Consider the following 26,892-nt stretch of genomic DNA (forward strand, 5'->3'; position numbering starts at 1 on the left):
TGGCAGAGGGGAACAGGTGAAATAAGGGAGAGTCCATATACCTGGGACGGGGCCAATAGGGACAGAGAAAGCAGGAGGGAGGAGAGGAAGAGCCAAGTTCTCAGTAGCACTACAGCCCTTGTGGGTGGGGAATAGCAAGGTGCCTATTATGATGGGAGTGTGAAATGACCAGGGAGATTCGACCAAAACTAATTGAAAAAGAAACAAAAAATAAATGACAGACCTGGGTTAAGTGGTAAACCTCCTTGATCTTTTCAATTAGGAGGCGTACCTGTACTTCTAGGTCTGTGAAAGTAATACAAAGTTTTAAGTTGGTAGTACCAACTTAAAACTTTGTATTACTTTCACAGACCTAGAAGTACACAAAGTTGTTAACATTACTAAAAAAGACAGCAAGCTCATGCCAGCTTGGCTTCCTCTTCTGTGAGTGCATTTAAACCTCCTTCTTGTGTGTCCCACTAGGGGAAATCATTTGATTGCAGCCTAGTTAGTTACTGGCAAATCTAAACATGACACTAAAAGCTGCAGCAGCCCATCTACAGCGCCCCCTACAGTCAAAAAACAAGCAAGACGTGCTTGCGCTACACACAGTGAGAAGCACACAAGTACTCACATCTCCCTCGCACTGTGCAAACAACAACAGAGAAACACATTAGCGTGCACACACACCTCACAACAAGGAGAACACAACACAGAAGCACAAGCATGTGGCTGGGGGTGGTGTACTGAGGATCATGCCAACTGGTGTGTCTTGGAATTCATTTAGGAATACAATATCTTAGGCCTATGGCAGTATAAACTCTGTTTTCAAGTAATATTTTATTGATCTAAACCTTATATTTTATATTAGAGATTTGCTCATTCAATTGTATGAAAAGGAATCAACACGGTTGCTCTAAGCATAATGGAAAAACATCCAACAGACTAGGCCACATGACAGCAAGCTGTCGGTCATGCAGACACACATACTCCCCCTAGTGGACACAGCAACTCACAGCAGCTTTGGCCTCAGCAAGCTTGGCCTTCTTGAGCCGAGCTTTGGACACATCCAGATCCAGACGCCGGTTCTCCAAGAGTCGCTTCTCTTTCTGAAAGGGAGATGGAGACAATCACAGTCAAACCTCTTTCTAAAAATGTACCATGGCCAAGTAGCCTGGGTTTTCCCATGCTGCCTTACGCGCGCGTTTTTTATTCACGCTGCTAGGCAGCCTGGATTCCATGGACTTAGTTTTCACCTCAACGAAGGAACCAATTACAGAACGGAGGAAGGGCAGCAAGACAGTGACGACACACCGAAGCCGTTATGAGCTACGTACAAATGCATTTGATAGACATTCGTAGCGCCCAATAAACGGCTCTGGGCATTCATAAACCATGTTTCAAATACGAGAAAATGAATGTGTAGTTCCCAGACCCCATCTGAGATGGGGTTTGGCATCAGCCAGGCTAATGGCCAAGAGCATAACACGTTGCATTTCATTATTTCAATGTCAAACATGGTCCCTCCCTAGACCAGACAACTAAGTCCAAACTCATGTGCCTGATGTTGGAGTTTTGGTAAGTGTTACACGCCTCTGCATCCCCTGGAGCCTTTGGGTGGTGCATGGACCCTGTCCACATCTGAGGAATGGACTAGAAATCAAGCTTACTAGAATATCCAGTGAACTTCTGGAGTAACCACGGATCACTAAAGGAACACTGCACCAAGTTGTTTTATGTGTGTAAGGGACATGTTTGCGGTTGAGTTCATTAGCAATTAAAAGCTAAAAGCAAATAAAAGCTAAAAGCAGGCTATTATCAAGTTTTTACGGTACATAAAATAATCAGGTTTCAAAAGAAAACAAACAATTACAGTAGGTGTATAATTAAATCGAATCAATGGTAAGTCATACAGGTATCAAAGAAAAACATATAAAACTATTAGATATATAGAAATGAATACAGTTTTGCCAAACCAATCATATATCACAACTAGGGCTGTCAAAATAACTGATTAATTTCGATTAATTAATTTGAGAAAAAATAACTGATAAAAAAAAATAGCGCAGATTAATCGATTCCGTATGACCCTTGACCCCGAGCCATTCTAGTCAGTAACCATTAGACTGTAAAATGAAGGAGAGAAGAAAATGTGCTGCCTAGATCATTGATTGGAACATTTACTTTTAAAAAACAGCCTAATGGTGTTGATAAAAATAAAGTCCTCTGCAATGTCTGCAGCAAGGAATGTGCATATCACCGGAGTTCGTCAACTCTAAATTCACACATCAATGCAAAGATTTAGTGTTGTCATTGAGGGGAGTGTTAATATATTTTCATCGTGTCCCCTATGGCCTGGTCTTGAATTTATTTCATCAGCATATTAGGTCATATCATAGACAGATTGTTATGGCCATTATTTGAACAGTGAAAATAATAATATTAAAAGAGTTTTTGAACTTTAATGTCACTAATGCTGATTATTCAATGATTCATTTGAATTTAAATATTTAACATACTTTCACAGCAAAAAAATATATATGTGATTAATTTAGATTAATTAATCACAGAGTATGTAATTAATCCGATTACATTTTTTAATCGATTGACAGCACTAATCACAACATCAACATCAAAAATGACACTCTCTCTCTTGCACCTACCAAGGTCATGATTGATGACCAGCAAACACTCTCTGACCATGTCGTCACACGTTACCCCCGCTGCTCGCCGAGCTCCACTGGCTACCCTTAGCCGTCCGCCTCAGGTTCAACTCACTAGTGCTTGCATACAGAGTGATTGCTGGGTCTGCACCCACTTACCGATATGTTCTCATAGGATTAGGTGACCCCCTCGGCCACTGCGCTCCTCTAAGGAACGCCGTCTGGCGCCGCCGTGGTCCCCCGATGGTGGAATGATCTTCCACCAGAAGATCCACCAGAGCAGGGGCATTCTAGCCTGGCAAGCCAAACTCAGTCCCAACTGAATCAAGTCTGGTCACTAGCGATTGGGAATCGTTTACAACGCCAGCATGGTGATGGGTTTACACATAGCGCTAACTTTGAAAGCATTGGTCCAACCTAACCAATCACATTGTTCAGGGATTCCTGATGTTACTTCCTACTTCACCTAAACTTTACAAACTGACAAAAAACGCAGATGCAGTAGTAGTTCCTAGCTAATGGCTCCTCTGCACTGTAGCTTGAATGCTATTCTCTTGCTTTTAGTCACTTTGGATAAAAGTGTGATATTGCCATTCTGATTGGTAGATCACTCACAGAAATGGTCCTCCAGTCTCCCTCCAGGAAGTTGCGCAGAGGGGTCAGGAAGTTGATGGCTGACGTCTGCAGAAAGTCACGCTCAGCCCCACCCAATTTCTTCTGGTACTCGCCGACTGTTATAAGAGTGCTCCCTGTATGCACACAAATACAAAGAGAGACAGAAAAAGACAAAGAAAGAAAGAAAGAAAGAAAGAGAGGGAGAAAGAGAGGGAGAAAGAGAGAGAGAAAGAGAGGGAGAAAGAGAGGGAGACAGAGAGGGAGAAAGAGAGAAACACACAGACAGGAATTTAATTCCTGGGTCCTGTTCATCTCACGGAAGCATGTGGATAGATATTCAACTGAGGTTTGTACTGCAGCCTACATCTACAATCTACATCTACATCTACCCATTTTGGATATATAAGAGAAGTCATGCTGCAAGCTGAAAAGCAATGTGCTGTAAAACACTGTCATATAAAACCTAGCCAGACACTCCCTTGTTCTTGGCCATGTCTTCTGACAGCTGTGTTTATTTCAATCGTCCTGACATGGTTCTGTCAAAATCTGATGTGAATTTGAGCATTGCTTAGAGCAGAGTCTCTCTCTCTCTCTCTCTCTCTCTCTCTCTCTCACAATGACTAGATGTCAGAACAGTGTTCCTTGGGAAAACACACAGACACAAACAGTCAAACATAGGTACTGATAGAAAGGCTGGGTCCTTGACCAGCCCTTCAACATGACATTATACTACATAGTATAATGGCCAACAAATCCAGTCTGATATCATCAGAAATAGAGGCTGTAAAAGCCCAGTGGGACATCTACAATAGCAATGACTTGACCACCACCTTCAGGCCACAGACCCACATTGCATCTCCTCAACACCATGCAAATGACACTACTGTAGCAAAACCACACTGCTACCTAATCTAAGAACAGCTCTTGAAGCACATATGCTCCAACATATGCTCTGTTTATGCGTATCAGCCAGTTAAGCATCCCCCATTTTTGGATATATAAGAGAAGTCCTGCTGCAAGCTGAAAAGCGATGTGCTGTAAAACACTGTCATAAGGCAATTCCATGGAAAATTGCATTTTTTGTAACATCCATAACGCCAATAAAATGTGATGGTATGGCATGATGTGAATGATCATGAAATTTGAGCATTTGCTATTTTTGGCTGAAGAATGTAAATGAGAAAAAAAAAAAATCACAAAAAATGAATGTTATCATTCACATCATACAAATGCCAAGGTATTTCACTGGCGTTATGGATGTGACAAAAAGTCCATTTTCCGTGGAATTACCCCATATAAAACCTAACCAGACACTCCCTTGTTCTTGGCCATGTCTTCTGACAGCTGTGTTTATTTCAATCGTCCTGACATGGTTCTTTTAAAATCTGATGTGAATTTGAGCATTGCTTAGAGCAGTCTCTCTCTTTCTCTCTCTCTATCTCTCTCTCTAACAATGACTAGATGTCAGAACAGATCTCAGGTTTCCAATAAGGAGGGTTAATGGCATATATTTCCTCCATCCTCAGCCAAGTGATGTGGGGACTGGTAATAGCAGGTCAGGCCATAGAGGATCAGAGGCAGGGACTAGAGGTTATAGGCCCAAGCATAGTGGCTCTTATCAGAAGCTCCATCCGGGGACAGAGAAGTGCTGTGATAAGATGTTGATAGAGAAAGGAAACCCACGAGCAAAATGGTGTTTGTGTTACTATTGACCTATTATGATAATCATTATGAAAAGGACAAAAAGGTATGTGCACTGCAGAAGTTGCAACTATGTGAATCAAAAATTGCATCATAGTGATTTGGTGGTATGAACCAAAAGAGTATCATGGTGATTTTTCCAAAAGGTTAACTGATCCATTGTTAGTGCTAACAACTATTTTATTACAAGTTTATTACCAAAAAGTCGTTCTCTTGGATATTATGCTGTTTTTGATCAAGTACTTTTGTTACCCTATGTAATGGCCATCATATTAGTATTCACTGATCATTAGGCCTACTACGGTTATCTCCTGTGCACACACCAATAAAGACATCAGTTACTCACTTGTGTATGTAAATACCACATTCATGTCAATTCAAGTAAAACCATTTTATGCAAGTTAACAATATCTGAGAAAGATATGTATACACCAAATCTAAAGCCATCAGAGGGCTAATTCAGGCTATTTTTTTCTCAACAATGGCGATATGAGCTAATGCTTAAAGCTCCACACACCTGCAGAAAAGTCGCCTCATGCAGACTTACCATACGGAGTTCCGGGACCGAAGTCCTTAGCAGCATCCAGCATGTACTGGCCCAGTAGCTCCCCATTAGTGGTCCTCATGGGGATCTTCTTGTCCAATTTCTCATAGAAGAACTCTTCAATACGCGCACCTGAGCAGAGACACACATCAGCGCACAGCCTATACCCAGCACTCAACAGCCACTCACAACCACTTACCCACACTCGCTCACCAACCGCCCCCCCCCCCCCCCCCCCCCCCCCCACCCCCGCCCACCAACCGCCCCCCCCACCCCCCCCCCCCCCCCCCACCCCCGCCTACACACACACACACACACACAGCAAATCAAAGTCCTGCACTTGTGTGTAAACAGGGAGATGAATTACAAAAGCAATCTCCACTCTGGCAGAAGAGTCGGAAATGCATCACGGATGTGTTGCGTTCAGACTTCACAGAGGACGTTTGAAAGCAATCAGTTGCCATAGCTGCATTCGGATATGGAGCTACATCAAAAGGCTTTCAAGACGCCTTTTTGGTAAGGATCTGGCACGCTAAAATGGCAAGACTTATTTTCTTTATATACACTTTAAAGCTCCATAACCTCCATTACACTGGTCGCAAAGCTTGCAGGATCACCAGGCTAGAGCTAGTCGGTAAAACAGAGAACTGCCCACTGTGAGTATAGCTCTTCTGGAACAGAATGCATACAGTATGCAATCACATCTTGCGTTATCACTGAGCACTGTGTCATTATCACGGAAGATAAAACTCAAATAAATCAACTATGTGCAGCTATAACAAATGGCCAAGAGAGAACTGTCATTCCTCTGTGGGAGACCTCCAACACTCCACTAACAAAACGGAGGATTTTCTACTGATGGATCACTACTGCAATGTTTCCCATACATTGACTTATTTGTGGCGGCCCACCACAATATCAACATTGACCACCACATTGGTTGTGCTAAATTGTGCTTAAATCTGGTTAGCATCATAACCACGCTGCGCTAATTTGTTAGAAACTGTTGCATTCAAGTTAATTCTGCAAACCAACCACCACAAATAGAATTCAATTCTGTGGGAAACACTGTACTGTATAGATCACAAAGGAGAGAAGCTGCACAAACTGTTCCTTCAAGGGTAATGTGCCACCGACACTTAAACAAACACAGAAGCTATTGGGTCACAAATGAATAATAAAAAATAACCGACATACAAGACACTGAAAAAGAAAACCAAAGGTCAATGTACTTAGCGTACAGCACAAACAAGCCCCTATATGATACATTGAAGCCTTTCACATGGCAGGAGAGGCACTGAATGTATGCTGGAAGCCAATCTAGTGGACTGTTTATGTTGAAGAACATGTCTTTGGCCACTGTCCTAACTCTGTAGCTAACGTCCCCATGTTGGCAAAATTAGATGTATACCAGTTATGACAGTGGCCAAAGACATGTTCTTCAACATACACTGTCCACGAGATTCAGGACAGTTGGCAGGACATGTGCAGGACAATAGTCTTAACAATAAGAGGTATATGAGGCCTTCTTTGCAAATATGAGAAGACATCAATACCTCTGAAAACTACAAACAGTGTTCCTCGGGAAAACACACAGACACAAACAGTCAAACAGAGGTCCTGATAGAAAGGCTGGGTCCTTGACCAGCCCTTCAATGTGACATTATACTACAGAGTATAATGGCCAACAAATCCAGTCTGATATCATCAGAAAAAGAGGCTGTAAAAGCCCAGTGGGCTAAAATTACAGATGAGGCAACCCGCTAAAGTCCTGAATGAATTTCAGAGGGTGAAACATTAGAGCACCTTTCAGTTATGCCTGTGATCTGGGGAGGTGTGGAATGGAGTGGTCACTTGCTTTCATAACTCCTTCACTAGGGCAGTTATCAAGACACTCTTCTAACATGGCTACAAGCACTCATGTTACAGCTGGTGCCTTGCTAGAGAAGCAGCTTTTAAAGTCCCCAATCAAACAGAAGAAATCCATACAGAGCAAACGTTTACAAATGGGTCCCATTCTATTCATGGACTAGCAATCTAACAAATGCACATGATTACATTACAGAAATCTAATCCAATTTGCTAACACTGCTCAGCAGCACTGGGAATTCTAAATTAAATTCTCTAAAAGAGCATGTATTGGCAAAGTGGATGATCTCCAGTGAGGACATCCCAATATAAATGAACTGACCATCACCCATATCTACATCTTGCTGTGCAAAGATGAACAGTCCCCACCAGAGCAACTAGCTCTACACACATTCTCAGTCATTTCACCCCAACCAGAGCACTTGTACGGAGGGACCAGGACGTAGACATGAGACACAGACTTACCAGTGCTGTCAACTGGAGCATGAGAGAGCCAAAAAGTCACAGGTTAGAAGTCCCTACCACATCACAGCCCCATTTACACTCTAGAGGTGTCAATGAACAGCACACACTCAAATCCCAGATCTCCTCACATGATAGTGGCCATGGTTACATTAGACCAAGATTATGGGATTACTTATGGCCATTATTATGTTTCATAGTTTTAGCTTTCCTTCAGTTATTAGGAAGCATTATTGCGCATTTATGAAATGTATGCATTGGTTGTCTTTCAATATATTTTCCGTCAATTACTGTGGTTTATCCCAAGTGAGTGATCTCATTAAATAGGTATATCTAGCTGATCCAGAGGCCAGATCCCCTTTCTCACGTAGTGCATTGGGAGGAGAGGGTCTGGATTAGGAGCTTACTTGGGTTGGGCTGCAGAAGAATCTCGGTCTGTCTGAAGATCTTCTCTGTCCAGTTCTTGGTGCAGTCTGCCCGAGCAATCAGGTTCTCAAGGTGCGCGTCAAGCTCGGTCTTCTCCGCCTGGCCCAACTTCTCCTCTGTAAACTTCAGGGCAAACAGAGATGACCTTATTGTGTGTGTGTGTGTGTGTGTGTGTGTGTGTGTGTGTGTGTGTGTGTGTGTGTGTGTGGTGTGGGTGTGGGTGTGGGTGTGGGTGTGGGTGTGGGTGTGGGTGTGGGTGTGGGTGTGCGCGTGCGCGTGCGCGTGCGCGTGTGCGCAAGCCGTGGCCTACTGGTTAACGCTTCAGACTTGTAACCGGAGGGTTGCCGGTTCGAACCCCGACCAGTAGGCACGGCTGAAGTGCCCTTGAGCAAGGCACCTAACCCCTCACTGCTCCCCAAATGCGGCTGTTGCAGGCAGCTCACTGCGCCGGGATTAGTGTGTGCGCTTCACCTCACTGTGTGTTTCACTAATTCACGGATTGGGATAAATGCAGAGACCAAATTTCCCTCACGGGATCAAAAAAGTATATATACTTATACTATTATCTTTCCTCGAACGATTTCCTAATCAACTACTCTCTTGACCTGTGATGGTCAAAAATAAATCTCTCCCATTTCCCGTGGACAAACTGCAAACCATCCCCAAAAAACAGACCTGTTATGCTTATGACTGTGAGAATGAATGAGGCAATTCCATCACCAATGAGAGCTGGCACCTTTCATCTGCCACACACACACCTCGGTGGAGGAGAGCCATAGACACTGCACACACTAACCCAGGGCTACAAGAGAGCCATAGACACTGCACACACTAACCCAGGGCTACAAGAGAGCCATAGACACTGCACACACTAACCCAGGGCTACAAGAGAACCATTTGACACTACATCACTGTGGTTCATTTTCTATCGTCACATGAGCTATAGCACATTTCAGGCTGCCACCAGGGGATACAAAAATGAATAGATCTCATTATAACAAGATAGTATCAACAAGCTATCTGAATTATCCTGAAAGGAAACAGCTTTTCTTCGGGAAACAAAATCTTACATGTGCAAGAATTTTGTGGGAACTGGTGAATTTATTGAGAAAAGCCTAGATGTTCTAAAGGTATTACTATGTCACCACACCAAGTGTGATAGTCACATTCATGAAAGAAACACCTGCTTCATTAATATCTTTACAGCATGAATGCACCAAATAAAAAACATTCAGAGCACCAACTCTTGGAGGCAAAGGCACAGTCAGTGAGTCAGCCTCAGGGATTTTAATTCAGGTACTCTTTTAATTACATCCTAGCCCATTTTCCTGGAGCAGAGCGTAATGATTGGCTCAGGGGACCCGCCAGTCAAACTAACAGAGCATCTGACTGGCTTACGGGACAGAGAATCCCTGCCCAGCCGATTACTGTGCTGCTTGTACGTCACTCTGGCTCTGATCATCTTATGGCAAGCGCACACACCCCTGTCTGCTAAAAACACACCCTTATCTCGTCACAGGAGAGTAGAGACAACCAACCATGGCAACCAGGCTTTTTTCATCCTCATCCCAAAAACGCCCTACATCTGGGTGAAACTGCACTGAAATAGATTACCTTCTGTTTCTGTTCACCATCTCTCCCCAACACATACTGGCTGAATGATTGATTTACTGACATCTACTCTGCATATATACAGTATAGAAAACTGTCCCACAATGCACTTTTCAGAGCATCCTTCATTTTGCTTCACATATACTGTAGGCCTTTTCATCTTCTAGACCTGCATCCACTAGCTACTACGATTAACAGCACCGAAGTGTCAACTGAATAGTCTACACAAGAGAACTGAGAGGAGAGGAGAGGGGAGGAGAGGAGAGGAGAGGAGAGGAGAGGGGAGGGGAGGAGAGGAGAGGAGAGGAGAGGAGAGGAGAGGAGAGGTTGCATGACATGAGACAACCACATCACCTAGTCCCTGATAACTGTCATTGTGTGGCCTATAGAGATAATAATGTTTGCCACTATCAAGTTAAAAGGGCAGAGTGACTAAGAATTTCAGTAACTCTAGTCAGTATGAAGGTTCTCAGCATTACTGACCAGAGGTACAATTCTGGATATCAAATACCCAACAACATAAAATGATCACATTACAACCACAATATCTTCTAAGATAAAGGAAGCTTGCATGTGCTTGAATGAGAAAGTGTTTGAGCTGATGGGGTCTTTCTCCTCTGACCTTGTTCTGGGCACGCTCGGCTGAACCTCTCTGGGGTTTCCCTATGCACTCTGCAGGGGTTGTAGTGGCATGAGTCAGGCCTTTTAGGACATAGAGGACTTGGCACACAGGCTCTCTATGCATTTGTGGTGAATAATGGACTAGACTTCCAGGAAGTATGAACAGTGTGCTTGATCTTAAACATGTTTGATGACTGAGACCATTTATCACACTAGGGAAAATATGTATGTGTAGAAAATCAACAACTCCTGGTGAAACCATGGAGTACCATGTCTATATATTTATTCTTCACAAAGTATAGGATTTTCAAATGACGTCAAACATTAGGTTGGAAAGCATAGACAGACTATAGTATCAGTAGTCCCCTAAAATAAACTACCATCAGACAGTTTCCTTAAGCAGGATGATTGATGGAGGAGATTGCAGGGCCCACAGCACAGTATGCAGAGCAGTTCGCTCCACACTTTCAGGTCCCCTCACTGGGAGGAGAACAGGTCTGCTGACACAGTCAGAAAGTGACAGCCTAAAAGGAAACACAGGCTAACAGATTACCCTCGGGATTTCCTCCCCAGGCTAGACCTCCTACAGTTCACTGTCACATGGTTCGTCATGAGGGAACACTGCAGGGAAGTCAAAAGCCTCCAATCCTGGACTTATAATATTTTCAAGTTTTTGTCTTTTAATAAGCCCTACGGGGGAAAACTGTGTAGCATTTAACCGTAAGTGTAACATTATCACCAATATGGCTGCATCCACTGTGTGCGTGTCTTGGGAAATACCACAGCCCCAGGGCACGTAGCTATTTATTTTGGATTGTTTGTTAATGATAACAGTGGTGCTTACATGCTTATACAAGACCAACACCACAAGTATTCATTAGTCAAGTAGATGGCCATTTAGGCCTACTGTAATTCTACTCATTAAGCAGCTGGTCTTTTGAAACGTTATCAGCGGATTAAAGATGCATTGTGAGACATTATGATTTCAGCCCGTGACAGGTCCACCTGCAGACGTAGGCTATGTGACTCAGTCACATAAGGTGCTTAGGAGCTTTCATCTCTATTGCCAAACAACCGAGCCGATAACTTCAGGTGAATTCAGACTGTCGCTCAAACTGCTGCTTTGACACAGGGCATAAACCGTCCGTGTCCATGCACAAACACACTAGCTCGCACTTGGGGCAGTTAGGCTACTTGGTGCGGCACAGCCCGTATCCTGGTGACTGTCACATGCGCCCTTCGACCCAACAATGAGCAACAGCCATAAATAATGGATTGTCTTAACCTGGCTTTATCGGCTTACAATGACGGGAAAACGGTGCATACACCCCAGTAAAAAACAGTGAGGACATTCATTTTGGTGGCATATGGTAGGCTACGATGCGCACAGGTGCAGCACGACTTCAAAGTTACAATTGCGTTTGAGTTGGGACTATCCTCTCTATGAAAGATAATATGGGGGCGGACATTCACCCATCCATCCATCCATTAACGCCGTTCACATTTTAGTCGAAGTACATAAACATCATTAACGCTGCGCGTTGCGAGTGTTACATTGTTCTAAATAGTGAACATACCTGAACGGCCCGGGTGAAGAAGACGCCCGCATCCGACGCCAGCTTTTTCACATTGAAATCCATCGTTTAAACCTCTATGCTGCTATGCGTTTCAGAAACATCGGCTTGCTCTTATCCCCCACAACGAGGACGGGGAGCCCAGTGCGTACTGAGATGCGGCGGTGCGTGGCATAGGCAGAAGGAGGCTACCTACATAGCCTCTAATCTGCTAGCATCCGTCATATCGGAAATCCTCAACCCACCCTGGCTTTAAAGGAGACTGGGTTTAAAAACCCACCGTTTTAGTCTATTGATATAGTTTCAAGGCAGGAGACAGTCACGATGCAGGCAGCTGGCAACCATTGAAAATGCAGTCTAACACTGGCTGTAATCTGCTGCAATACATAAAACTGTACGGTTTCAAACAATCTACAGTAGCCTAAATTATGACTAAATCATCAGTCTCAGCAACATTAGGCCTATGCTCTAATATAGCTGATAGCTACAGTAATTTTATTGTAACATTTAAATTAATATTTAATATACATATTCTGATATTTTAAAGGAATATTAAAAATGATAATAGTATAGGCTAATATTTCACATTTAAAATCATCGTTAAAAACAGCCAAATCTAAACAAGACAAGAAATATTAGTGTGGGATGGTCATCAGTAGGTAGCTTCCTACAAGCTATTGCTGATTCTGCATGTCAAAATGGTTTCACACCTAAAGTAAATCTTTTTTATAAGAGCAGAACCAAAAATGAATGGAACTCTACTGAACATTAAACAAAACTGAAGCTGAATATGATTAAATATTAAAATAAGCTATATTAACTTATAAACATAGCTTTCTGCATCACTCTGTAGAATAAGAGATGAACAAATTATGTGATATGTGTGTTTTAAGCACCACTTCATCATCGGTATTTATTGTAATTCATGATAGTATATTAAAAAATACACAAATTCAAGGTACTTTTTTGCATCGGACAACAGAAGCATGTAAAACATGAAAAACAACTGCATCTTTGGAGTGCTCACACAAATGTGATGAGATCCCCAATTGGATGTCTGGCCATTTCCTTCCTGGCTTCAGTCTGCATCCAGGGGGATCTCTCTTGCTTTCCCTGGGTGGTGTGTGTTGGTAGACCCCAGCCTCGGATGGCCTCCTCAAACAGTGTCACCAAGCAGTCTGGTGCATATTGCTCACAAAGCTGGAAAAGCTGCTGGGCCCCTTCAGCTGCTCTGTCACTGGTTACCCACAATGCAAATCGCATATGCATATCGGAAAAGACATGTGCATTATGTCTCTTATTAGTGTGCCAGGAAGCATTTCACAAGGTAAATAGCTACAGCAATCAGCCGAATAAAACAAGACATAAAATTGAGAAATATAATTTTGGAATATGTGTCATGCGAAAGCAACATCCTGCGGTTGGTTGTTCTGCATGTAAGAATTCAGGCCCCGTCCGTTCAAGTTGGCTAAGGTAAGTTACAGTGACAGCGAAACTTTATGTCAATTGACCAAAGTCGGGCCTTCAAGTCTAGATGATCCTATGCATCTGCACACCTCCACTCTACTTGGTGTGATCCTGCACCCACTGACACAGGCGTGTGCAGTAGGCAGGAGGGCTGACTGTGGAGAAGGTCTGCCCTGGGTGCCTGAGTCTCTTCCACCAGTGCTCCAGCCTCTTCTTAAAACCGTACACGGTAAAAATGTCAATGATGCCTATGAAATAGCGCTGCTCTGGCCCGTCGATGACGTGCAGGGGGTTCTTGAAGTTGGGGAGCAGTCTGCGGTTCTGGGTCTGGAAGTCTCTCAGCTCCGCTGAGCCTGTGCGTGCCCCTCTCCCGCACGGCTCTCCGTGTACACTGCCGACTTCCTCCTCAACCTCACAGCTGCCTTTATGCGTCTCCACAACTCGACACTGCTGCATCCCACAGTCCGTCTGGGACACCAGAATGGTGGATTCCTCCTCTGGCACTGTTCCTGGCACTGAGGGGGCTGTTCCTGTGTGCGTGGGACTGGAGCTCGTGATCATGGACCTGGAAAGGCAAAGATACGGGATGACACTGCAGTTCTCCTAACAAAGGCTGTCAGTGTGAGGGTATGCAGTTCTGCAATTGGTATTGCTTGGTGCATATTAGAATTGCTAGCTCTGTATGTTTTAGAGCCTGCTACAGCTAATTCACTTTAGTATTGACATTTTCTCACTCAAGTAAACATCTGCAATAAATGTTGTAATTTATCTCATTGTAAATGTAGTTCCAGCCACAAGATGGTGCAATTGGCATACTAGCTGGAATTGCACTAGATAGATGGATGGATAGATAGATAGATAGATAGATAGATAGATAGATAGATAGATAGATAGATACTTTATTTATTTATCCCTACAGAAATGTAGCCCTGAGTTAATTTGGGGTTAATGGTAATGGTTTAGTTGTTACTTTATGTTGGCTTAGATATTTATTATGAACTGGATAGAGTATATTAGTATGTTTACTATTCATTTCATTTTTTACATGCCTGCTGGTTCCCCCCTTTGCAGTGAGGGCTGAAATAGACCTGAAAGCAGAAGTAGAGTGAACTTTTTCATGGTTTGTATTTGTAGTGTTGTGGGACAAGTGTGACTTAAAATAACACCCCAGAAATGCTCCCGGTATATTCCGGAATGATTCAGGAACAGGTCATTTGCATGGTGATTCCTCAAACACAGAAAAGCATTCCAGTCAAATGTACATTCTCCTAGCCTGGCCTTGCCTTCCTACGTACTTCTGCTCGATTTTCATCTCCCTCCACGACTCCTTGTAGAAGCAAAGCGTACCAAGGGGATGGCAAATGGCCAGGCTAACATTCGCCCAGATAGCTTTTACATTTCGACTTTAAAGGTTTTCCATTTAAATGTATGTTAAACCTGCTAATACGCACTCTACAGTTGCAGTACTGGAACATTCATGTTTCTTTTCCTTTTCAGGATGTGAGTTGTGGGTCGTTACTCACTTCTTGGTGCGCATGATGAGTGTGGCGAAGGAGAGACTCTGGTGCCGCTCGTCCTGGTGCAAGGGCTGATGGGCCAGCAGGAGGCTGTAGTCCAGCACGTTCAGCGTCTGGAGGAAGGCCGTGTCTATCTCCACCTGCCGCAGTAGCCAGGGCCGCTGCTGGTCTGACCACACATCACACACAGGCTCATTTGGTCACCAGCTCCAGTTAAACACAGAGCAGACTTCTAACAGTTTCAACAAATGTGTAGAAATTGAATGTTGATGTGGAATTGTAGATTATTATAATACCCAGCCTATAAATTCTTACTTAAATATGATTTTGTAAAACACCTTGCCTAAAAGATTCTATTGAATATATATACATACATTACAAAGTGCTTTACGAAGGCAAAATACAAAAGCTTACTGAGGGCACTGCAGATTTGCACCTATTACTTTTTTAAATAATTTCCTTCTAACTATCTTTAAAGAGCTGTTGTAACCTTTGGATCTTGTGTTCTTTTGTATTAATTTATCAAACATAATACGAATAAGACATACAGCAACACAGTGTACAGAGGCTAGAGTACACCATCACAGTCACTCAGAGCTTTGCAATGTTGGAGTGCATCAGATGAGTAGGCAAAATATTCTGACTTTTCTTATTTAAATACTCAACATCACAATATTTTAAGATATTGCCTACTATCTGATAAATTAATCAACATCTGATGTTAGGTAATCAGGGTGACAAGCAGCACTTCCAAACCACCAGGAAAGTTCATTTCAGCTGTATTTCAACCATGTAAATCATAATGAACTAGTTGCCGTTGAAGCGTAAGCTATTAAATGCTTTTTATAGCATTTACCCATAACAGTGTGGAAACATGTTTTCTCAGTGTAGACCACAAGTGAGATATCTAATATTTCCTCACATCAAGTCATCACCTTTACTTTATTTTGGGGTCCTTGGGAGGCTGTGTCAAAGAGGATGCTATTTTTCCATTTTACAGTCAAATGTCATGCTCGCTTAGTCTGCAGGGGAAAACTCATATTTTATTTACCTAGTGTGATGAACTGCCCTTCAAAATTGAGATCTTTCAGCACCACAATGACCTGAGTGCCTTCAGGTGCAGGCTCTGTCCAGCGGCTCACCTGACACCCTTTAATATCGTACCTGCCAAAACACTCAAGGTCAACTCAGTCATCCCATGCAAGCCAAGCAACCTCCTTGCTCCTGAAAGCATATTATATTTTCAAAAAATGCTACACGTCATGAGATATAAAAGACCTGCATCCCTGATGCGATACATCCACATTTGGTATTTTACTTTATTGCCATGCTCAAGGTTATAGAGCTGTGTTTACAGTGAAAAAGAATAGCAGATGTTTCACTAGTTCGCCCGTCGGTATAATTGCTATACTGAGTGTATAAGCTAAGCGCGTGTTTGGCATGGTAGCTGGCCGTGCATGGAATGCCTGAAGCGGAGATCGCGATAGAGCGATGGCCGCTTGCACCCCCCAGTGTAAGGAGGATGAGTAACTGGGCTATCAGTGAAATGGAGGAGTAAGGGGAGGAGGAGGGATAATTTTGCGAGCGCCGCAATGTGTGACGTATGGATAAGGCCGGCTTAAATATCCTGGTGGCGGAAGACAGGTGAGTTAATTGCTGTCAATCATCCCTAAGGGCTCCTCCCGAACTTTGTTTAGAAAACATAATTTTGTCATACATTGCTGTACATTTTGTTTGCATATATATATATATATATATAGGAGAGAATGTTAAATTGATTACCATATTTTCCGGACAAGTTGCACCAGTCAAAAAATCATGAAGAGGAAAAAAACATATATGAAATATATATATATATATATATATATATATATATATATATATATATATATATATATAAATATATATATATATGTTGCACCTGAGTCGCAGGACCGGCCAAACTATGAAAAAAAGTGTGACTTATAGTCCGGAAAATACGGTACATATCTTAATTCAGCACTTTACCTTTTTTCTAAATATTATAGGCTATCTACTATTAGCCCAACATATAATATAACATCCATTTTGTATGCCTTTAGGAAAATACAAAAATGCATTAAAAGCATTAAAGTTAGAGGTCCACCTTACCTTGCATCTATTCTCTCATCTGGGTAAAAAACACTCTGCATTACAATGAAGTATTTCTGTAAAGACAGATAACAGCTATTAAATGGGTGGTTGATTTAACGTAATTAAAGGGAAGAGGGTTAAAGGAACATGTACCTTCCTCTGCTGGGGAATTTTGATTCGATGAACACCTTAAAATGAATGAAATACAGTTACCACCACAGGCCTTAAGCAAGATATATCTCTATATTTTGGACCAAAAGAAGAATTGACTGCATATATGAGTAAGAGTTTCTCACCTAAGAATTTAACCAGAAGGGAATGGGGATAATTTTCCAGATGCTCCATATAGATTTTTAAATTAGACAGCAGGAACCGAACTTCCCTTTTGTTTTGTGTCTTCAGGAAGAACCGTTTATCATTTCTGTGAGTAACAAAGTTACAAAGTGAGGGAAGCATATCATCAGTGATGCCTGTGTGTGTGTGTGTGTGTGTGTGTGTGTGTGTGAGAGAGAGAGAAACAGGCCTGAGACAGCATTAAGAATGAGCAGCAGCATGTCATACCACTGCTACAGTAGCGGTAACTCACGTGAGGAAGAAGTCTGCTTTGCTTTTGGAGTTGCTGATAAACTGCAGGTAGTGGCCTTCAGACGACAGTGAGTGCTGATACTCTTTCTCTGTCATTCCCAGAGAGCGACGCAAGCTGGCAAACACGGGCCCTGCAAACGACTCCATTCGAAAGTCCTACACAGAAATATATAGCGATGATCATTTGTGAAATCAGCTTCATTCTTATGTTTAAAGCATGCAATAGTTTAAATTAAAATACCTTATGAATCTGAGTGACCTCCATCCTGAAATCATCGTCAGACAGTTCCTCCTACAGTAGAGAGGAATTGTAAAGTAGATTGGAAATATTTGTATAGATTTCAATTACTACAAGTTGACTAGAAAATAGCAATATTCACAGAAACATTTAGTCTACGCGATCTAGAAATCCAATAGTGTTTTCTCATTATGTCCAGAAATGAACCCTCAACTGAATTTCTAACCCTCTCGCTGCAGCAACATTCTGTAAACCATTCAACGCTTAATAGTACTATCTGTAAGGGTGTCGAATACCTCCAAGTAGACTAAAATAACTATTGTGTGGTAGAGACACAGAACCATTTAAGGATATTTTCACTGAACAGTTAATTTAGTATTGTCTCTACTTACAGTGTCTTTTTGTGTATGTGAGTGAGTGAGTGAGTGAGTGAGTGAAGTGAGTGAGGGAAGTAAGATTTATTTGTAAGAGAGTAACTCCACTGAGAGTAGCTGTAGTGAAAAACAAACTTGTGCTCCCTTGTTGAACTGCTGAGTCAACTAGCTTTGGCGCTCCATCTATGGTCACAGGACTGCCTTCAATCACATGTATACATAGTGTGTGTGTGTGTGTGTGTGTGTGTGTGTGTCTGACTGAGTAACTACCCCGTGACCTCTCTCTGTCACTATCACAAAAGAGCCACAGCTCAGCTTTTATAGGTTCGGTGTCAGTCACATTCTTCTATAAACCTGAGCCAAATCTCTACTGACAAATTATTTCCCTTGAGACAAACCAAATAATATTCCAAAAACAAATTAGGAGGGGGGGGGGGGGGGTGACTTGGCAGAAATAGAGACAGAACCTGCCATCTCACCCACTGATAACATTGTAGCTTGGCTGGTTTATGCGCGTTACTCTGTGACATGAACTGTGCCTACAGTGAGACTAGTGGGCTCAACACTTCTGTCCTTTGTGAGAACAGCGGACTTGTTTGTGACACAGCCTGGCCCTGCTCTCTCCAAACGCCCCGTCCAAAGGCACGCGATTTCGGGGGAGGCGGTAGAGGAGCGGTCCCTCTATGGGGACCATTGTCTCTCATCAGAGTTAAATAAGGCAGCAAGCAGGCTTCCAAACAACACCCCTAATAACGTCCCTGAGGACGGGGGGGGGATCACTACTGTGGCGCTTTCAATCCAGAGCTCTCTGTCTAATAATAGGTGCATGGATCTTGCGTTTGATCATCCCACTCCTCTTGACTAAGGTCCTCCTCGCTCATCTTGCATGCCTGTCGGGTCACTCGTGCACATAATTGAGAGCAGACCTCTGGCACAGTGTAAGGACACTCTTGAGTGGAGCAGATTATGGTTGCTTTGTGAAAATCTGAAAGGTGTTTTGTTATGGGGGATAGAGCTGATAACAAAATGGCCAGATGGTCAAAGTGATCTGTTTACGGCTTGATTTTTGAACAAATGAGGCCTCTAACTTTATTACAATGAAGGCCCATGTTGTGTGGGTTATGAAACGCACATTCAATACAAAAACACCCTGTGATGACTGAGCATCTAGAAAAATGACTATTTTGACTATTTCCTGAATGACACAGTTTTGCAGTACAAGGAAATGCAATGTGCAAGGAAATGCAATGTGTTAACCGGCAGTAACCATCATGGTGTGTGTATCTGTAATCACAAATATCCCTTATTAGTCCTTTTTCACTTACTTTGGGTCAAACAATATTTTACACAGAAACACTCTTGACATATTGGTTGCAGCTTCTTCATGTCAATGTCTTGTTACAGGAGGTACATGCTGTCTTTGGCAATCCTCTATCGTTGTGATCTTTAAAATGTTTTTTGCAAATTGGCTATAACTAAAAGATGAACTGTGTATACCTTTTATCCCTTGTACTTGTAAATAATGGTGTTTTTTGGGTAATCAAATAAACAAAGTTGTGCTGTACTCACAGGAAGTGGGTTGTCTATGGAGTTCTGGATGGCAGCAGACAGGCCCTCCTTCATCATGCAGGTGAGGCCGTAGAAGTCATGCTGCTGGTCGATCTCAAAGAGCCCCAGCAGCTTCCACTGCTGCCGCAGACCGCCCCACCTGCGCCTCTTCACTGTGCGTGACCGCCGGGGCTGTCCTGCGCCCGACATCTCCATCTAACAGTCACGCACGCACGCACACACACACACACACACGCACACACGCACACACACGCACACACGCACACACGCACACACACACACACACAGACACGCGCACGCACGCACGCACGCACGCACGCACGCACGCACGCACACACACACAAATTCTACTTCTACTTAAGCTGCACAGGTGTCAAATCAAAAACAATTTCCTAAATGATCTTAAATGATCCATTTTGTTCTGAGAGCCCCTTTGAGTGCCATTCTGACAGGACACCTTGCAGCGTCGGCTAATTACCCCTGTGGGGACAGGACCTGCCATACTAATGAGTAGTAGTGTTAGTAGTACTCGCCAAGCAACAATTGTTCGGCTGTGATGGAGAAGTGGGAGAGATACAAACTCAACACTGCTGCGCTTGCTGCTAAGGCCACAGAAAATGGAGGCTACATTGACGTGCCATTGATTTTTCTTTTTCATGTTGTCTGCCATCTGCCTCCAATATAAGCAATCAATTGCAGCGCCCATTTAGATACTATCCTAATGCAGTAGATTTGTCTGACTAATGAGGCTATATTGCCTGGCTCATCACAGCTCTGCACACAACAGATTTGAGCATATTGGGTATTAATGTGTATTAATGAACAGTACTACTCAATAATTAATGCATTAATGTAGATATCTCATCCTAATTGCATGGACTTCATGGGTACCCTGTGCTCTCTGATTAGCTACTATGGCATAACCAGCATCTGTCTCCCTGACAACAAGCAGTATAGAGGAGCGTGTGTTTTCAAGAGAAGCCATTGATGCCCTGTCCGTGTCTCTACAACAGAGAAGTAAATGGCCCCTTTTCATGTTTTGAAGTAATTGTAGGCTATATGAAATTAAAGTTACTTTAGACCATTGCAAGTAGGCTACCACTTGGCTGAATGTTATCACACAAGCGTTGGTTGAGGAGAGTTTCATCGAATAGACTGTTTGTCCGCAGTGATGGGAGTCAGCTGGTTTGAGGAGGGATGTGAGCTGGGTAGCCACCGCATGGAATGACTGGGTTACAGAAACAAAGTTGTCATAATCTAGGCTACAGCTACGACTGTTGAAATAGCCAGTCATGCTGTTAGAGGAAACAACAATCTAAGCGCTATATAAAGTTATTCCAAAGCGTGCCTTTCCCACAAAAAGCCTTCTGATCTATTTACGTTTGCCGACTAGAAATAAGTACTCAGAAGCCTATAACTGGATTTAAATGTTGCGGAACCCAGCGCTTCCACGACTGAACGATTGAAAATGTCCACTTACATGCATTTCTAATAGAACGAATCAAGAAAATAATCAAATGTACAGGCTACACACCTCCGTGTGGGTCATTTTCGTCTCCGCTGATTCAGTTCGTCGCTGATCCGCTGCGTGGTTCGGAGCATCAGCGCATTCTTTCCATCCTCAGTTGACATTGCGATCTGTCAATGGATGCGTGTCCGCCCTAGTCGATCCCTCGCCCCATCCCTTTGTAAGCAGCGCCCCACTGCAAAGGGCACAGAACTCTCTCTACCTAGCCTGTCACGTTCGCCAGGAAACGAGAAACGATCTTGCGTAAAAAAGTGTAGCTGAGCAACCAGCACTTAAAGGGTGAACTACACTAAGTATTAGGACATTCTCATCTAAACAACGTTGCTTCTCGGCACCACATCCGACTGAGCTGTCCCTGTGCCAGTCAAATCTTGCAATTTGGAAACGAACTGTATTGCATGCGTCAGAAAGAGGTAGTGTCAAAGGCTTAGCGATGCTGGCTGAAATTCTGTACTAACACAGTAGTAGACTTTGCACCAAGTTGTACATGTTATCGGCTAGTAACTGGTTGAAATGTTAAAAGCGTGTAACCTTATAGGCTAGGTTGCAAATTATTAGGCCTATTAATGGTTTGGACATGAAAAAAATATTGACAATGCCAATCTCAAATACAATTCTTGAGTTTCAAAAGACCAATATGCTATTACTACATCACTCAAAATATGTGACACATCATTGAACAAAAGACTGTTTAAATGTTTGACAACTTTATTATTACAATTCACAGGGCTGTGGAAAATATGCTCTATTCATTTTCTCTACATTACGAGAGCTTAAAAATAACCCAGTATGGTTTTCTTTCCCTCTTGTCCTGATCCTCAGTATTCACTTAGCATGATGTAACAGTTATATTACAAATCAGTCCCCACTTCAACCCATTTACAAATCAAGCCAAAACTTGACTGGACATTCTCAACATTATTCAGTGCATTCACTAGGCCTTTTTGATATTAGTCTTACTCTGACCATAAAAGCACATTTACCAATCACTGTAAATCTATGCATAAAACACACTAACTGCCCATTTTCACATTGCATGGACTCAAGTGCATTTAGGCCAGAGATTCGAGTGAACAGAAGGTGATTTGAGGGTACATAAGATCGTAGAAGTGCTAACCGTTCTATGTTCAAGTCTTTTCTATCACCAGTCTTTGGCCATTTCAAGCAGTCCACCTGAGCACAAAAAGTCTGAGATATTTGGAATCCATTTTCATCTGCGAGCTCTGGTGTTTGAGGTCCATTATGCTGGGTCTGCTGCATGTAGGTGCCCTTTTTGATGGGAGTTTGATGTGTTGTGGAGGACACAGATCACTCTTTGGGATCCTTTAGTCCACCTTTTTGGGTTTGCGGTTTCTCCATGTCACCACTGCTATGAAGGTTCCTGTAACAGGCAAAAGTGAACAGCATTAATGACACAGCTTTCATACGGTTACATCAGCATCAACATCCACACTCCTAACAACCATTGTTTAAATAGCCCAGCATCTTGAAATGTGAAATAAAATTGTTTGCATTGATTGTTATTCTTGCTGAAATGACCTCAAATGATGCTGACAAAGCTTCTTGCCAGTTCAGGATTCTGACCATTACTGTAGCCTCACTAAAGGCAGAGTCCATATTTTTTAGCTGACATAAAGCCTGTGAGCTGATATGAATCTGTGTTCTGTACACCTTTTATGTCTATGAAGAATCACATTTGTTTTGCACTCCATGTGTTATTCTGTGAATTCTGTATAGTAAAAAGCTTTTGAACACGTTTATTTGAGTGTACATTAGAAGAGCGTAGCCCTTGCATATTAGTAAACATACAGACACACATAAACACGGATGTGCAAACCAATACCATGAGTCATGGAGGGGAACAGATGCTAGGCAACAGACATTCATGATGTAAGTGGGCAATCTATTGATTTATCAGCCAACTAGTACTTTTTTATCACCATCAGCAAATTAAAGTACCCACAAAGCCAATTATAGTAACACAATGTTTTCATCATGCCAGACACCCATTTAGCGCTAAGGGAAGGTACCCAATTCGTCTAAAACCAAAAAAAAGGGTCATGGTTCTTACAACATTACAACATGGTTCTTACAACATTAGATTGCACTTTAAAGGTGTTACTCCATTCTCCTTATTGTAAGTCAGTGTGACATCAAAATAAGCAGTTAAAAAGGTAAAATAACTGTATTGTGTTGCTTTAAATAAAAATGTCTGCAGTCTCAAGCAGTATTGTATAACTACTGTGGAACTATGGTAAAGCTCCCCAAGCTCTAGTCCATTCTACAGTACACACAGACAGTACAAACAGACAGTACTGTATGGCAATGCCCGGTGTAAAGTTACCTGAGGTAAAACTTAAATTCTTATCTTTCAAAGCTCAATATACAACTGTATTTCAGACTGGATGAGATGAGATTCCATGAACATTTTGCTTTGTTGACATTAAGATGATCATAGATATATAAATATTACAACTAGCCTATTACACTACTACCAAGCCACTTAGCTAGTGATAGAAACAATCCTTAGCTCGGTGAATAACAAAATGGAGATGTCACTCCAACAAATTTGCATACCAACCCCTATAATGGTTAATTAACACTGGACAGGAAGGATGTTTTGAAATTGCAGTGCTTTAACATAAGGCCAGGAATGCAAACTAGGAACTAATGTCAAGTAAGATAGGTATTGCATTGCTCTCCTGAGAATGTAACTCAGTATGTTCATGGGACTCAGTACTCACGGAATCCCTCACGGGATCAAAAGAGTATATATACTATACGTACTGATACAACAATTCTGCAGTGAGCTACTTTACAATTCAAACAGTCTCTTTTGAGTCTAAGACCTCTGAGGCTTTTTGGAGACCCCAGGACACAGAGCAGCATCATGTAACTGTAGACTACTTTGCTACTACTTCACTGCTCATTTCACTGTGGTGCTGACCAGGCCACAAAAGATACAGACTGTCTGTCAGTAACATACAGTTACAAGTCCATAGTTTTACGGTCCATGCTTCCAACTCATTAGTCAGGCATTCAAACTAATGTAGCCTACCCATCTTTTACACACATAATACAAATGTATACAAATAGCCAACTTACCAACACAGAGGACCAGAATTAATGCTGCTACTCCAGGAAGAATGACAGAATATTCCCGTGGCAGGAAATATTTGTGGATCATGTGGTCACTGTCAACAAAGGGCTGAAAAACAGGTCCATGGTGATTTAAAAAGGGGTCAAGTGGTCTCAAGTAGTCAAGTAATCTAAAATGTTCATATTAATTAAGAAGCCAAGGGACCTACCAAAATAATGACCCAAATTGTGTAGTAGGTAAAAAGCAGCAAACTAAAGCCAACAAGGCCCATACCAACAACTTGATCAGCTCCGGTAGCCTACAACAAAATCAAATAGAGGCATAACTGAGACACTGTGCAAACCATTGACTGTAGCCTAAATAAAAACGGATTAACGTTAGCGATACAAGATTATAGCTAGCGACTGCTAACATGTACAGGGCATACGGAAAGTATTCACAGCGCTTCACCTTTTCCACATTTTGTTATTTTTCAGACTCATCTTAAAATGGACTCAATTCATTTTTTTCTCATCAATCTACTCCAACACTCCACAAAAAATCAGGTGTTTGGAGTGTTTTGTAAATGTATAAAAAAATTTGGATTTACATAAGTATTCAGACCCTTTGTTATGACGCTTGTAATTGAACTCTGGTGCATCCTACTTCTATCAATGGTCCTTGAGATGCTTCTACAAGTTGTTTGGAGTCCTGTACCTAAATGAATTCACTGGACATTATTAGGAAAGGCACACATCTCTTTATATAGAGTCTCATAGTTGATGGTGTAGGCTATGTCAGAATGAAAACAAAGCCACAATGTCGAGAGAATTGTCCGCAGACCTGAGAGACAAGGTTGTGTGAAGACACAGATCTGGGGAAGGATATGAAAGTGTCCAAAAGCACAGTAGCCTCAATCATTGTCAAATGGAAAAGTTTGGAACAACCAACAGTCTTGTTGCCGCTCAGCCAAACTGGGTAATCCAGGACGAAGGGCCATGGTCAAGTAACCAAGGACCCAATGGTCACTATGAATGACATCAAGAGTTCCTTTAAGAGGATGAGAGAAGCGTAAAGAAGGACAAACATCACTGAATCACTCCACCAATCAGGCCTTTAGATGGAAGTCATTTTTGCCGGGAGTTTCCCAAAAAGCACCTGACTCCTGACATGAGAAGTAAATCTGGTCTGATGAAACTAAGTCATCTGAACTATTTGGCCACAATTCCCACCGGTGTGTGTGTATGTGGAAGAAACCAGGGACTGAGCTGCACTAATGTTTGTCCTTCTTTACGCTTCTCTCAACCTGAAGCGCTGTGAATAGGCCTACTTTCCGTATGCACTGTAGTAGAGTTGCAGAGCTGAACTCTCATGAAAATGTTAACATAGCACCAATAAGTGCTATGTTATATGTTAGACCGGTCATCTGGTGGTTATTTCTTGCACGCACGATTACAATATGCGTGTAAGTATGATGTATAATGACACATTAAAACTATAACGTTAGCCTAATTGACAGGGTAACGTTTGGCTACTTACAGCTTGTAGGCCTAGGCGAACGTCGTTAACGTTACATGTTAACCACATAATATCTAGACTATTCTATTTAATTTATTTGTCATACTATCACCATATTTTCAGAATTGTTATAAAGAACAAACTTATGTTATACACGGATACATGTATACAGACGACCACCTTACCATTTCGAAGATTTCAACCAACGTGTATCTTCCGCATACAAGTGTTTCCGTGTTGTATACGAGTCCGACCCGGATATGTAATGACGTCAAATCCCTAAAAAAATCTGTTTCTTTCCAGTTAAAACCCTTATGCTATATAGTCAGTGATCAAAACACATAAAATGGTACGGAAAAAAATATTATTAATAAATTAATAATACATTTAAAACAAAACAATATTAAGAAATAGTCTATTAGCTATTGATAATTAATATTAATAACCATTTATTTTCAAAGCTCCTGTTGTTCCCTCCCTCTTTGTGAAATACTTTTAAATTCCCATCTAGAGAATAAATCTATTAAGAATAAATCCCCACTACTTCCCTTTTGGGGGACTTGTAGAAAGGGTACAAGATGGTCATCTTTATAAAATAAAAGATAAAACTATTGAGTTCTCAAAGTCTTGCAAGAGAATGCAAAAGTATTGTGCTCTAAAAATAAATTTCCACCTCTAGAAAATAATTTCCACTATGGCCTCATGAGGACTCATAAGTGAAATATTCATTAGACCTAGCGTACTTTATTTTGTATATTGCTGACCACTTGATAATGAATCAATAGGCCTACAGCTTTCATCACCATGCAATTCATATTGAAACAGCAGGGAAAATAATTG

The 26,892-nt window shown here is 42.0% G+C and overlaps 3 protein-coding genes across 12 annotated transcripts in view; all 3 read right to left on the minus strand.

Annotated features, from left to right (window-relative positions):
* Positions 1-12,304, minus strand: part of sh3glb2b (SH3-domain GRB2-like endophilin B2b) — a 28,843-nt gene extending 16,539 nt beyond the window's left edge. For 4 of the 8 annotated variants that reach the window (XM_042059995.1, XM_042059994.1, XM_042059993.1 and 1 more), the window contains exons 1-5: positions 12,069-12,303; positions 8,241-8,382; positions 5,506-5,634; positions 3,258-3,391; positions 996-1,088 (exon numbers count right to left, since the gene is read on the minus strand). In XM_042059995.1, the coding sequence (XP_041915929.1) occupies positions 996-1,088; positions 3,258-3,391; positions 5,506-5,634; positions 8,241-8,382; positions 12,069-12,131 (561 nt within the window). In that variant the 5' untranslated portion in view covers positions 12,132-12,303. Of the gene's footprint in view, positions 1-995; positions 1,089-3,257; positions 3,392-5,505; positions 5,635-7,836; positions 7,849-8,240; positions 8,383-12,068 lie in introns of all 8 variants that reach the window. The other 4 variants (XM_042059992.1, XM_042059989.1, XM_042059988.1 and 1 more) reach the window with 2 other exon arrangements.
* A 643-nt stretch (positions 12,305-12,947) lies between these two features.
* pip5kl1 (phosphatidylinositol-4-phosphate 5-kinase-like 1) lies at positions 12,948-22,084 on the minus strand. 2 transcript variants are annotated; one of them, XM_042060078.1, is made up of 11 exons: positions 21,462-22,084; positions 19,928-20,122; positions 17,988-18,038; positions 17,748-17,902; positions 17,458-17,582; positions 17,315-17,349; positions 17,180-17,235; positions 16,101-16,213; positions 15,056-15,218; positions 14,582-14,620; positions 12,948-14,097 (listed from the first exon to the last, which is right to left on the minus strand). In XM_042060078.1, the coding sequence occupies exons 1-11, from the start codon at positions 21,474-21,476 to the stop codon at positions 13,629-13,631; spliced, it is 1,416 nt and encodes a 471-aa protein (XP_041916012.1). In that variant the 5' UTR covers positions 21,477-22,084; the 3' UTR covers positions 12,948-13,628. The 2 variants fall into 2 exon arrangements, with proteins under 2 accessions (XP_041916012.1, XP_041916013.1); XM_042060079.1 differs by lacking the exon at positions 14,582-14,620.
* Positions 22,085-22,140: 56 nt separating this feature from the next.
* On the minus strand, positions 22,141-26,317 carry dpm2 (dolichyl-phosphate mannosyltransferase subunit 2, regulatory). Of its 2 annotated transcripts, none has more exons than XM_042060081.1 (4): positions 26,238-26,317; positions 24,764-24,853; positions 24,561-24,663; positions 22,141-22,836 (listed from the first exon to the last, which is right to left on the minus strand). In XM_042060081.1, the coding sequence occupies exons 1-4, from the start codon at positions 26,238-26,240 to the stop codon at positions 22,781-22,783; spliced, it is 252 nt and encodes an 83-aa protein (XP_041916015.1). In that variant the 5' UTR covers positions 26,241-26,317; the 3' UTR covers positions 22,141-22,780. The 2 variants fall into 2 exon arrangements, with proteins under 2 accessions (XP_041916015.1, XP_041916014.1); XM_042060080.1 differs by lacking the exon at positions 26,238-26,317 and adding an exon at positions 25,378-25,611.
* Between the last annotated feature and the right edge of the window lie 575 nt (positions 26,318-26,892).

Source organism: Alosa sapidissima, chromosome 13 (genome assembly GCF_018492685.1).
Source record: "Alosa sapidissima isolate fAloSap1 chromosome 13, fAloSap1.pri, whole genome shotgun sequence".
In the NCBI taxonomy this organism is placed as follows: Eukaryota; Metazoa; Chordata; class Actinopteri; order Clupeiformes; family Clupeidae; genus Alosa; species Alosa sapidissima.

What these genes read in the sequence shown, in the direction of transcription:
- pip5kl1 (XM_042060078.1), bottom strand. An exon ending in CCTTCTGGTTAAATTCTTAG is followed by an intron (nt 17,350 to 17,457) that starts GTGAGAAACTCT and finishes ATTCATTTTAAG; the next exon opens with GTGTTCATCGAATCAAAATT. An exon ending in GATGAGAGAATAGATGCAAG is followed by an intron (nt 16,214 to 17,179) that starts GTAAGGTGGACC and finishes GTGTTTTGGCAG; the next exon opens with GTACGATATTAAAGGGTGTC.
- dpm2 (XM_042060080.1), bottom strand. Translation starts at nt 25,455, where the DNA reads ATGATTGAGGCTACTGTGCTTTTGGACACTTTCATATCCTTCCCCAGA. An exon ending in CACACAACCTTGTCTCTCAG is followed by an intron (nt 24,854 to 25,377) that starts GTCTGCGGACAA and finishes ATTTTGTTGTAG; the next exon opens with GCTACCGGAGCTGATCAAGT. An exon ending in CAATTTGGGTCATTATTTTG is followed by an intron (nt 24,664 to 24,763) that starts GTAGGTCCCTTG and finishes CCTGTTTTTCAG; the next exon opens with CCCTTTGTTGACAGTGACCA.